This window comes from Copadichromis virginalis, linkage group LG5 (genome assembly GCF_057382275.1).
Source record: "Copadichromis virginalis isolate Kocher_CV1m ecotype Utaka linkage group LG5, C_Virginalis_male_GT1.1, whole genome shotgun sequence".
Taxonomy (NCBI): Eukaryota; Metazoa; Chordata; class Actinopteri; order Cichliformes; family Cichlidae; genus Copadichromis; species Copadichromis virginalis.
In genome coordinates, this window is record NC_140622.1 from 20,434,348 (window position 1) to 20,447,074 (window position 12,727).

The 12,727-nt window shown below is 42.2% G+C and overlaps 1 protein-coding gene across 2 annotated transcripts; it reads left to right on the top strand.

The window, feature by feature from the left end:
- The first annotated feature begins 2,415 nt into the window (after nt 1-2,415).
- arf3b (ADP-ribosylation factor 3b) lies at nt 2,416-9,353 on the top strand. Of its 2 annotated transcripts, none has more exons than XM_085456592.1 (5): nt 2,416-2,485; nt 4,026-4,270; nt 4,355-4,465; nt 4,566-4,690; nt 7,193-9,353. In XM_085456592.1, the coding sequence occupies exons 2-5, from the start codon at nt 4,123-4,125 to the stop codon at nt 7,352-7,354; spliced, it is 546 nt and encodes a 181-aa protein (XP_085312718.1). In that variant the 5' UTR covers nt 2,416-2,485; nt 4,026-4,122; the 3' UTR covers nt 7,355-9,353. The 2 variants fall into 2 exon arrangements, with proteins under 2 accessions (XP_085312718.1, XP_085312719.1); XM_085456593.1 differs by lacking the exon at nt 2,416-2,485 and adding an exon at nt 2,513-2,645.
- The last annotated feature ends 3,374 nt before the right edge of the window (nt 9,354-12,727 follow it).

Here is a 12,727-nt window from a genome sequence, read left to right on the forward strand (position 1 = left end):
TCTGGGTGAACCTGCTGAGCTGGTTTAAGAAGTTGTTTTCTCAGCACTTGTTATTGTGACTGTTGTTTGAACCTGTCCTAAAAATGCTCTAGCTCCATTAAAACAATTGCATGTGCTACATTACATGTTTAATTTTTTGCTTGTGCATTAGTGTAATGCAACATATTATTCACAATTTCAGTGTTGTCATAAGCAAGAATACTTCTATGTGTTATGTAGTACCATCAGGGAGCAGTCTGATTGGTCACAAATTCTTTCTACAGTATGTCAATGACTTTCAGCATACAGCCTGTTGTAAAAAGTTGTCTTCATGAAAAAGAACCATGAGTTCTGCAAAAGACAGTCCCAACATCATGAACTCAGTCTGGTCTCAACAACACAACGGTGGAGGCCCATAAATATACTATAAACTTATTCATGCAAACTTTTTATTGAATTCTACTGATCATTGAACTCCAAAAGTCAGCAGAAAATGCCACATGTCTGCTTAATCAACCACACTGGCTGCCTGTACCACAACAAATGAACTATGAAATACTCATGATAACATTTAAAGCTCTTCATAGTCTCTGCCCTGCATATTTTACTGATCTCCTCCAGTCTTGCACTCCTCCCCCACTCCCTGTTGTCTCTAGGTGCTAGATTGTCCTCTTATGCTACAATAAAACGTTCTAACTCTACTGTTCAGGAACTGATTTGTTTTCATATTGTACTTTGCAAAATCAAGATAAACTAAAATAGTAAGAAGAGAACATCTACTTAACCCCAATCAAGATTGTTTTAATTGAGTTAAAAACAGGTTTGTTATTTCATTAAAGATTATACATCCATAGTTTATGTAATTGGATGCATTTATGCTTAATAGGATCTCCACAAACTAAACCACTTTAAAAGAGTATTCCCTGAACTGGGGCAATGGTGGGTTTTGTGGCATCTGGGAAATGTTTAGAAATTCCCATGTGTTACAGCACACTGTGATGTGGGTGTCTGAGAAACTGTGCAGCTGATAGGCCCTCGAGGCACTGGTGATAAAATGAAGAGCACAGGTGTAATTAATAACACTGACGAAGCGTCTTTTCTGTATATTTTACCTCAGTGAGGAACAACACTGAGACCCTAAAAATGTTAAACCTAAACTGACTGTGACTGCTGTTGGTGTTAGTGCAGTTTTCCTGCTCTGACATGTCAGAATTTTGCATTTAATCCTAATAAGGACCCCAACGGGATCCTTATTAGGACTTTTTCATACATGGAGCAGCTGGTTGTTTTTCCATGGTGTGCAGTGTAAATTTATATGTCTCATTCATGTTTCAGACTATTTACATGACTTAAGATTTCAAAGATCCAAAAGATTGCCCATTGATTTAAAAGCACTGCATATCTATACAGTTGTTTTCCCATAAACTGGCTCATTTAAATGAGTGACCTCATTTAACCAACTCAACCAAGCATGAGGTAAGGTAGAATGCTATGTGTAATAAGTATTCTTATTTTATTTCACCCCCTGCAAAAGACTGGAGGCTCCAAGCAGCTCCTTAAGCAGCATGCTGTTACAGTGTGTGTGTGTGTGTGTGTGTGTGTGTGTGTGTGTGTGTGTGAGAGAGATAGAGAGAAGGGGAGTGTCAATGAGTGCTTGTCATGAAACATACTTGAAAATGAGGGTGAGAGACTGCAAAAACTCCCCCCACCGAGAGCCAGAGGTGGCCAGAGAGACACACAGGAGACCCTGGCTGTCCACAGCCCACTGAATAATGCTCAAGACCCAAGGTTTTTATTGTTTCTAAAATATATCTTATTCACTTTTTCTTTCTGACCCTTGTACTGTTGTAAGAAGTGAATTTCCCCAGTGTGGCGTTAATAAAGTCTGTATCTATCTGTTTTCACTCCTCACTTCCTTTTTAAAAAAATCCTCTTTACTTCCTTTACCTCTTCCTCATTTAGCTGTTTGTATTAGTTTTGGTGTTAGTTTTAACCTTTTTAATTATTAAAGGCTGAACAGATAGTTAGTTTAGAATAGATAACCCATTAAAGAATTTACTGAATTGAGTTGAATCTCAGTCATAGGCATCTCAAAGCCTCATGATTAAGGTTCAGACAACCCATTTGCTAATGAGTAAAATAAAGGACAGCTTCCCTATACATTTTTAAATGTTTATTAGTGTTGAGTAGCTTGCTCAGCATCCTTTCACAGAGTTCCCGGTTTTTGTGTTTCAGTCTAGTTTCTATTTTTATTTCAGTTAACCAAAATACTAACTAAAATTCACGGTTCGCTCTTTTACGTGACGTTTTAGTTAACTATAATAATCTTACAGACAACCTGGTTTTGTTTTTAAAAGAAAAGAAAAACAGAGAAGAGTTTTTACAACCTTTTGGTCGTATTGTACTGTTGAAGTGACACCTGCTCTCGCGAGATCCCGCTTGCTGCTGAGTCGCTTCTCTCGGAAAGTGTCGTGAGACGTTGATAGTAGAGGACTGCTCGGCTAAGGTAAGTGAGGATACTGGCTCCACCATCAGCACGACAAAAATCCATGTAGTTCCCGGCAGGTGATGAAACTGTAGTGGAGCAGATGTCTGTCCGGTGGGGGATGTATTAAGCTCCGGGTAACAACGAGTGACGGCTCGCTAGCAGCCGGATGCCCGCTGAGGTGATGAGCGGACGGATGGATGAATGGGGCGGATCAACACGCTAGCTACGGTCACGTCTAATCGATTCCGCGATTGAAGCAAACTAGACTGATAAATAGAGTTATTATAGAAGCGATAATTCGGGGGGGAAGGCGCGACTTTGTGCAACTAAGCTTGGGTAACGACGAGAGATTTTACAGGAGCCCCGTGTAAGGGTTACCTAACGTAGCATTCCGGGCTAACCTGAGTCACTGGCAGCTGAATGAATTCTATCAGACCGGCACATCGCGGCCCTTCGCCCACCTAAGATCACCATTTAATGAAATATGCCGTGTTTGAACCTGCGGTAGCTGGATGAGGAGAGGAGCTGGTGTCAGAAACAGCAGCAGGGTGCCGATCGTGTTCAGCACCATGGACAGGGCTGCGGGAAGTCCTCGTTTACTTTTATTTTCTAGTCTTAAATTTCACCTTACTGAGCCTGTTTACTCGCTTTCTGAATAGCTGTCAGCATAGGACTGTTTAATTACTGCACTTACAACATATTAAAAACTAGGCATTGGGCAGCTCTTGTCCACATTAAAAATAAACATACAATCAACAGTGTTTGAGTACCTTTTATAGTTTCATTTGATTTGTTCGTCTTTGGCTTGTGTGACCTTACTTGAATACTTAGGTGGTGGAGTGTGCAGAGCATATTTTGCAGCCTTAGAAAAGAAATCCCACCTGTGTTGAGTATTTTTAGTTATTTTTGTCCCTTGAGTTGTCATTTGACTATTTCTACTTGCTGTGTCCACCCTGAAAGAAATATCCTTCCTCTTGCTGCTTTCCCTGAGGTTATCCCTCCTTTCCCCTTCGTGCTGTATAGATTTTACACCCACCTAGGGCACTTTTTTAAAAATCATTATTTGTGTCTGATATGACTCGGTGTAAAAGTAATCTAAAGGGAGAATTTTAGTCATTTGTCCCTGGTTATGACCAGATGGCTTTGTTATAGATGTGTTCAAGCCACGCTCTGTAATATAGGACATTTTTCATGTGCTTTAAGGGCTTGGCACCATTACAGGCTAACATTTGAAGGAGAAAAAAGCATCAGAAAGGGTCTGAACAGATTGTGCTGAAGCCTGGAGTCATGGCATCTCCATCACCCGCTCTGTGATAATGACTGTGGGCGAGTAACACAGCTTTGCACCTGTCTTGCTGCGTGCATGTAGAAGTGAGATTTCTCTGGCTTGATTTTGTCATTTTAGTGTTTGAGAGGTGAGAGGAGGAGTGAGCCAGAGTATTTACTGGATTGTAATTTAACAGACTTGACAGTTTGGCTCGTTAATCATTCTGTCTCATTCCAGCATGTTAATAATTAAGACCAGCATGATTGCTTCTCAATGTCTGTTTCTTTTCAGCCCTCCTAAAAAAAAAAATCAATCCCCGCTGGACAACTGACACTTTGCAGAAAGGCCTCAAGCACTTAAACTGACGTTTAGGAACATCGTCTGAATCATGGGGAACATTTTTGGGAATTTGCTGAAGAGCCTCATAGGGAAGAAAGAGATGAGGATCTTGATGGTGGGGCTTGATGCTGCTGGAAAAACAACGATCCTCTATAAGCTCAAACTGGGGGAAATAGTCACCACAATCCCAACAATCGGTATGTGAAAGCAGCTTTCTACTCGCATCAGCCAACAGTGGATATGATGTTTTGCTTCACGCACTGTGTGACCTCTTATTTCAGGGTTCAACGTGGAGACAGTGGAATACAAGAACATCAGCTTCACTGTGTGGGACGTGGGTGGGCAGGACAAGATCCGTCCTCTCTGGAGACACTACTTTCAAAACACGCAGGGTGAGCGGAGCTAATCAGAGGGTCACAGCAACATAAATGCTTGCATTTCTCTTCTTCTAATGCAAATGGTTTATTTTGTTTCTTACTCTTGCCGCTGCAGGTCTAATCTTTGTGGTGGACAGTAATGACAGAGAGCGTGTGAACGAAGCGCGAGAGGAGCTGATGAGGATGCTGGCTGAGGACGAGCTGAGGGATGCCGTGCTCCTCGTGTTTGCTAATAAACAGGCAAGAGACTCTAGTGTTACGTATATTCATACACATAGCAGGCTCATAGCAGAGGGTGAGCCCCCAAATACCAGCTTCCTTATCTGTGTAATTTTAAAGCAGTTCTGGAAATTAGGTGGCATTAAATTATAGTGTGAGTTGTAATCATTACCAGGGTAGTAAAAAGGTAGTAAAACAGTCATTGTGACATGAACTAATGGGTAATCACAGATGTTACTAGTCACATTAGTGAGGTCAGTGATATTTAGGTGCAGACTTATAATTAACATCATGTGATATTCCACATCGAGAAAGGTTTTCACAGGAGTATTAGGGAGCAGTTACTTTCTAAGCTTTAATGTCTTAAGACTACTCTCTAATGAAGCAGGAATATTATAGAGCAGTTTAGAGATTAGTTACTCTGTAATAATACTATTATTATATGTTATAATACTATTGTTATGCTTTGTTAAAGAGCTCTAATATTCCTGTGTTTTCACAGGAGTACTCTTAGACTCTACTACAGAAAAGTTACTCTCTAATACTCCTATGAAAGAAGAAGACTTAGAGAATAACTACCGTATTTTCACGACCATAAGGCGCACTTAAAAGTCTTAGATTTTCTTCAAAAAGTGCGGCGCGCCCTATAGCGCGGTGCGCCCTATGTGTTGTAAGGAGGACGTAGTAGAGAACACCATGAGAACGTTAAAGGGTGAAGTGTGGGCGTTGATCGTATATACCGGGACAATCGCACATACCTGTATAAAAGAACAGGTATGTGCATTATGCAGGACATCGTTGTTTTAACAACCCTGAAAATGGCAAAGAGACACGCTTACGAAGCACAGTTTAAACTGAAGGCCATCAGCTACGCGGAGGAACATGGAAATCGAGCAGCGGCGAGAGAATTTAAGATTAACGAATCGATGGTTCGCAAATGGAGGAAGCTGGAAAACAAGCTCCGGCAGGTCAAGAAAACGCAGCTGAGTTTCCGCGGACATAAGGCGAGGTGGCTCGAGTTGGAGGAAAGACTCGAGCGGTGGATCATCGAGCAAAGAGCGAGCGGGAGAAGCGTTTCGACGGTCACCATTCGGCTAAAAGCAGTTTCACTAGCTGAAGAGATGAACATTGAACATTTCCAAGGAGGTCCGTCTTGGTGCTTTCGTTTTATGAAACGGTGCCATTTTTCCATCCGGACCAGGACTACGGTAGCGCAGCAACTTCCAGCGGATTATAAGGAAAAGCTGGCCATCTTCCGCTCCTACTGCAGCAAACACATCGGCGACAAAAACATCCAGCCCAGCCACATCACAAACATGGACGAGGTCCCGCTCACTTTTGACATCCCGGTGAGTCACACTGTGGAGAAGAAGGGGACCAGCACGGTAGCGATACGCACAACGGGGTATGAAAAGTCTTCTTTTACTGTTGTGCTTGGCTGCCATGCTAATGGACAGAAACTGCCGCCTATGGTGATTTTTAAGCGAAAGACTTTGCCTAAAGAGAAGTTTCCAGCAGAAATCATCATTAAGGCAAATGAAAAGGGCTGGATGGATGAGGAAATGATGAAAGAGTGGCTGAGGGAGGTGTATGTAAGGAGACCAGGTGGTTTTTTCCACGCATCACCATCGCTCTTAATCTGTGACTCTATGCGTGCCCATCTCACAGCCGATGTGAAAAAACTAGTAAAGCAAATGAACTGTGAGCTTGCTGTCATTCCGGGAGGCCTGACAAAGGAACTCCAACCGCTGGACATCGGTGTGAACCGCCCGTTCAAAGTAAGGCTGCGAGCGGCCTGGGAGCGATGGATGACCGGTGGAGACCACAGTTTCACTAAGAGTGGAAGGCAGCGCCGGGCGAGTTACGCCACAATTTGCCAATGGATTGTAGATGCTTGGGCTAACATGTCTGCTGGCACTGTTGTTCGAGCTTTCGCAAAAGCCGGCATCGTTTCCGAGGAGCCGCACGGCACGGAAAGTGACTCTGACGGTGAAGACAGTGAACCTGGCATGTTTGATGGAGATTTAGCGCAGCTGTTCAATTCAGACACAGAGGATGAGGACTTCGATGGGTTTGATTGATGATAAAAATGTGAGTACCAAACTTTGTTTTGCTCCTGCTTTATTTTTAAATATGCACACTTGTATGCTTGTGTGTTGTTGATGATGACGATTACCGGCAATAGAAATGTGAGTAAGGTACCGAATTCAGGTTTGCTCCCGCTTTATTTTTAAATACGCATACGGTACTTGTATGCGCCCTATGGTCCAGTGCGCCTTATGTGTATGTTAAATACAGTAAGGGCACACATAACTGAGACTGCGCCTTTTAGCACAGTGCGCCTTATGGTCGTGAAAATACGGTACCCCTCATACTACTCTCTAAAGCTCCTGTGAAAACACTGGAGTATTGCAAAGTAGTAATAATAATACTCCAGTCAAAATAAAACATGCAGAAAATTCATCCACGCAGAGATGGAAAGCGCAATTTTCTCTCCTCACTGACCCGTCTGCTCTTTGACAGGACTTACCAAATGCCATGAACGCCGCAGAGATCACAGACAAGTTGGGCTTGCACTCTCTGCGTCATCGCAACTGGTACATCCAGGCCACCTGCGCCACCAGCGGCGATGGCCTCTACGAGGGCCTCGATTGGCTGGCCAATCAACTCAAGAACAAGAAGTAAGAAGAAAACTGGAAGAAAGCATCCAGCGACCACACCCATACCAACTTTTTATTTCTTTTTAGGGATGAGGGTGCGGGTTGAGCACCGAGGTTTTTGATTGATAAAAGATTCTGGGTCTTGGGTGGGGGCGGCGGGGTGTCAGATTTAGATTTTTGGTCTGGTCCTTCTGGTTTTCTGTGGTTATAAAAAAAACACATTCTCATGTTCGTATCTAACCAGTCACTCACAGACACACACACAGAGACACACACATATGCACACTAACAATAAGCAATCACAGCAGGCACTTGCTTTTCCTCCGTCCACCTCTCGTCCACCAATCGTCTTTAGGTATATAATGTACTGTATGTTAGTCTCTAGGTGCTGTGTCGAGTCACATGGGACTCCAGCAATGAGTCCAATCTGACTTTGTTGATGTATGTTTTCCCGTTGTCAGTGGTCCATGAAAGGAACTGTTCCACGTCCTGTTTTTTTTTTCTTGTTTTTGTTGTTTTTTATGCCTTTTCCTACAGAGTTCCAGAGCCATGTTTGAGAACAGTCACATCTGGCAGATTCATGTCACAATGATTAATATGATTGCTTTGCTTTTCCTTTTGACTTGCGAGCGTGTACTTGAACTCCGCAGCCTAGACAGTATTATCCCAAGCAGCTCTCTGACGTCTTTTGATATCTGTGCCATGTTTCTACTCCCCGTGTGGCAACCCGAAGCGTCGAAGCCGCCCTTTTTAAATATTTTAAAACGCACAACACTCTTTCTCAGTTGCCTCACCTGCATGCATCCTGCCACCACTGTTGGGTACTTCTCCATCCAGAGAACCGCATAGATGTTATTTGTATGTTTTCCCCCCTCATCGTGTTCTCGCGTCGTTTACAGTAGGATGCGCAAAACTATCCGAAATCACCACTTTTAGTGCAGTTGGTGGCAACATTTGCTCAGAACAACAACAACAAAAAAAAGCCAACAAAAAAAGCGACTAGTCAGCTTTATGGTCTTTTTAGATGTGAAAACAGCATATAGCACATTAACTCAGCACAGATGGCCTGTGCTGCTTGTCTATACGAGTACTCGAACTGCGTCAGGTTGCTCTTGCTTGTGTGGATTTTTTTTTTTTTAATTTTTTAATTTTTTGTGTCTAATTTGCATACCGGGGGGGGTGGGGATGGGGAGGGGGACGATGCTGTAACTGATAACTCCGTATTACTGAATGTGAATATTGTTGATGAATCTATAAGTGGCTGTAATGATGTTTATCTGACATGCCATCATTTCAGTGATGTATCTGCATAAGTCATGCAAAACGAAGCAGGGTAACCGGATTGGTATGTCGATGTTGTAGTTTGCAGAAATTCACAAACCACCAACTTTCTGAACAGCAGACGGGATTGCGGCGTCGCCACTGATACAAGCAGAATCCGCAGACTCCTGTCAATGAAACGATTCCTTTGTGCCACACATGGGTACTGCTGCCACTCATATACCAGTCACAGTGCAACACGCTGTGCATCCGCCCTACCAACTTATCAGCACATATCCAGCATCTGTTGTAACCATGAGTTAGATCCTTTGGTTTTTGTGGCCTTATATTCCGATTGGTTTCCTCTCACAGAGTTTGGTTTCATACTTACCAGTAAAGAATGATTTATTCCTTATTGCCCTCTAACGGCAGGTTTCGCACCACAGCTCACTATGGTAAGGCAAAGATTTCGTCGTATAATGTGTTCTTTTGATTTTTGCCCGTATACTTGATTCATATTTGGTGGTAGATTTCTTCAGTTCTCTTTGGGGTTTAAATGAACTTTGATGTAGACTGTGTCTGTGAAACAATCAGTGCAGAGAAATAAAAGATTCTGATGATTCATTCTGTACCGTTATAGTTACACAAGTAGATTTTAAAAAAAATGTTGAAGACCATGTTTCAATGCTGAATGCATGGAGACATCTGTATGTGATGTAAGAAACCAAAATCCTGCTGTATTACGAATAAACCCATTTTCTGAATGATCTGTCTCATCAGCTGGGAGCGGGAACTAATAGGCTTCATTGCCACATACGTACAGCTTCTTCTTCTTGTTTTGGCTGCTTACACAGCACCATTTCACCCTGGCATTTTCCTTTGTCACACCAACTCTTCTGCACATCCATGAATCTTAGCTGTCTTTGTTTTTTTTTCTCTGGCAGCTTCATAGTCAACATGCTTTGTCCAGTACATTCACAATCCCCGTCTCTGACTTTGTTTCCAAGCTGCTCAACCTGACCTGTCCCTCTGATGTTCCAATCCTGTCCATTATGGTCACTCCTAGTAAAAATCTTATCATCTTCAACTCAGCTTTCAGTCCTTTTCTCAGTATCACCGTCTGTAAACCGTACATGGCAGCAGGTCTCACTACCACCTTGTAAACTACTTCCTCTCTTGCTGCTATTCCTGTCACAAATCACCCCTGACAGTCGTCTCCACCCTACTCCACCCTGCCTGCACTCTCTTCTCATTCTGCACTCACCTGTCTTGTGCACTGTCCATTATCTTGGATTGTTGACCACAGGTATTTCAACTCCTCCACTTCATTACACTTCACTGTTACACCTGCCTCTATGTCTACGTGACAAATGTCTTGCTGTGACAGGCTCCAACCAGGAGAGGACACTGTTCCACAATGATATCTGTTCGGTCAAAGAGGTCCCAAAGCATTAATCAAATCCATTAAAAATTGAAAGGTTTATTTGTCCTCTGAGACACCCCTGCTGAACAACATGCAGTAGCTGACATGATTTTAATTGTTCATCTCAGGCAAGATCGGTTCAATCTTATCCAAAAGAAATAGAGATGGTCATAAGTGCGTCCATTTCCTCTAAATCAGACTATTGCTACTCTTTAATAAACACATGCTTGAGCCAGCAAGAGCTACTTAGATTAACGCTTAAGTGTGCTGCAGCTGGACTCCTCAGAAATAGATATATATGCATAACTCATACATCACAAAACATATGGAATAATTCCTAAATCTGCGGTGAAAGGGGAAATATACTGTCATGTGAAAAAGGAAGTCCACCGTTTGTAGAGCCACCTTCAGCAGCCATAAGTCAACGTAACTGTTTTCTGTAATCAGGGTCTCGTTTTGTCGTAGAGCAATTTCAGCCCACTCTTCTTCTTTTTTTTTTATTTAAATTTTCAGTCCATTGAGGTTTGCAGGCATTCATTTATGCACAGTGTTGTAAAGGCTCACCTTTCAGCACATTCACTTGACCAGATGCACCTTGTTTCTTTTCCTCACCTTTGATTGGGTGTGGTGCTTGCCCTTAATTGCACTCACCTGTCACTCGTTATATAAGGACTGCAGTCACCTACAGCTCACTCTTTCTTCACTCCCACATGGGGCAGCAGCTGAGGTGAGTTTCTGTTTGAGTCTCCTGAGTTTATGTATTATTTTGAGTTACTTAAATCATATTTTATTTCCTTTCAGAGATGGCAGTCCATGTGTCTTTCCTTTACTGATTTGAGAATAAAAGGAGAACCCTGTGAATGATTGATGACTGCTTATTTTCATTCTAATCGGATGAGCCCATGATGATGACTACTTAAATCCTGAGCCTTCCTCCAGAACACACAGCTCCCTTATTTTCAGGCATTATGTTGTAGATTTATTGCTGTCCTTGCAATCATTGTCCTATTGTGTGATTTACATGTTAGACAGTCTCACTGGCCTCTAAAATACTTTGGTACACATGGGAGTTCATGGTGGACTCAATGACTGCAAAGTGTCCAAGTCCTGTGCCTGCAAAACAAGCCCAAATCATCACCCCTCCACCACTGTGTTTGACTCTTGGTATGAGGCGCTTGTACTGATCCTGTGGTTTTTGCCAAACAGAGCACTGTGTATTATGCCCAAACATCTTCACTCCAAAGGGATGTTTGAGAGGTCTTGTGGTTTATTTAGATGCAACTTGATGCTAACCCGAGCCCTGCTGCCATGTTCTTTATCCTAGCAACCTTTCCAAACAACCTCTCAGCCCGTGTCTAACTGTAGTTTCATATCTAACATGCTAGCTGAGTCTTGTAGAGTTTGAGACGTGGCTCTTGGGTTCCTTGCACCCACTTACCTTTCTGAACTTTTAACTATGCATATGCCCAATGACAAATATTGACATATGGAAAAAGTGCATATTTAGGAGCTGAACATTTTAGTGGTGTGTACAAAACAGTTTAATGCACTTTTTCAAGGTTTGCATCAGGTGCAAAACGAGTCCATTTACTTTCACTACTCTCAGCTTTGCCCTGAAGCACCAACATACTTCAGTTACACTTCAGTAGCTTTCTGTGAGATTTTTCTTTGGTAAAACAGCCTGAGAGTAGAGTGTTAATTTGAGCATCAGGTTCCATTAAAGATGTTAAAGTCTTTTAATGTTTCTCTGAACTTCTGTTCCTAAGCAGGCAGCTTCTGTGAGGAGAAAAAGGAAGGAAATGCTTTTGATAATGATTCCTGTCATTGGTAAAACATTAACCATTTGTTTTTGAGTTTCCTTCTTACCTTTAGGCGGGGGGGGGGGAGGTTATACATGTGAAGAAAAAACAAACTTGCATCAATCAGATTTATGCAATCAGTGTGTCAGTCTTTGTTTTCCACTGAAGTTATTTTGCATGGCAGTGTGTGCATGACATGAACTGGAGGTTCAGGCAGAGCCAGTTTCCACAGAGCTGTTTAGCTCGCTCATCCACTGTAACTGGTACACGGTGTTTGTGTGAAGATAAACAAGATGACAACATATGTTTTTGTTTTTTGTTACAATACCTCACATTAGTTTGGTTTAAACGTGCAGCTTGACTTACTCCCCTGTACTGAAACTTTTCAAGAACTGCCTTTGTTATACAAGCATTTAACAAACTTTGCAAGGAGTCCCAAGTACAACTGTAAAATCACGCAGGAGCAATGATATGATGCAGCAATAAAAAAAAAAGCAATTGTACATTTTCAGACTTTGAGGAGGTCAAAGTCCTGTTATCAAGAAAACAGATGGAAGAAACATGCCATCAGATCATATGTGGAACATGCAAAGAAGCAGAGAACAAACTGAAGACGTCAATCTAAGCATTTGTTTTCTGTAGCAAAGGAATATAATGGGAGGGAGTGACTTGCATGCACTGACTGTAATAATAAAGCTATTTACACGAGCAGGAAAACAAGACGGATAAATAAGGGCTGAATTTTACCTGATTTAACGAATGATAAAAACAACACAAACTTGTTTGCCTGAATAATGTTGGGGACTTTACCCACTCAAAGTCTAGCTACATTTAATCACTTTACAAATTATGATAACAGCAGACACACACACACACACACACACGTTTTGCTCCCGCCCACAAAAATCAGTGCTAG

Coding starts and splice junctions, on each gene's coding strand:
- arf3b (XM_085456592.1), top strand. CDS start 4,123: ATGGGGAACATTTTTGGGAATTTGCTGAAGAGCCTCATAGGGAAGAAA. Junction 4,271..4,354: donor CACCACAATCCCAACAATCG/GTATGTGAAAGC, acceptor CTCTTATTTCAG/GGTTCAACGTGGAGACAGTG. Junction 4,691..7,192: donor TCGTGTTTGCTAATAAACAG/GCAAGAGACTCT, acceptor GCTCTTTGACAG/GACTTACCAAATGCCATGAA.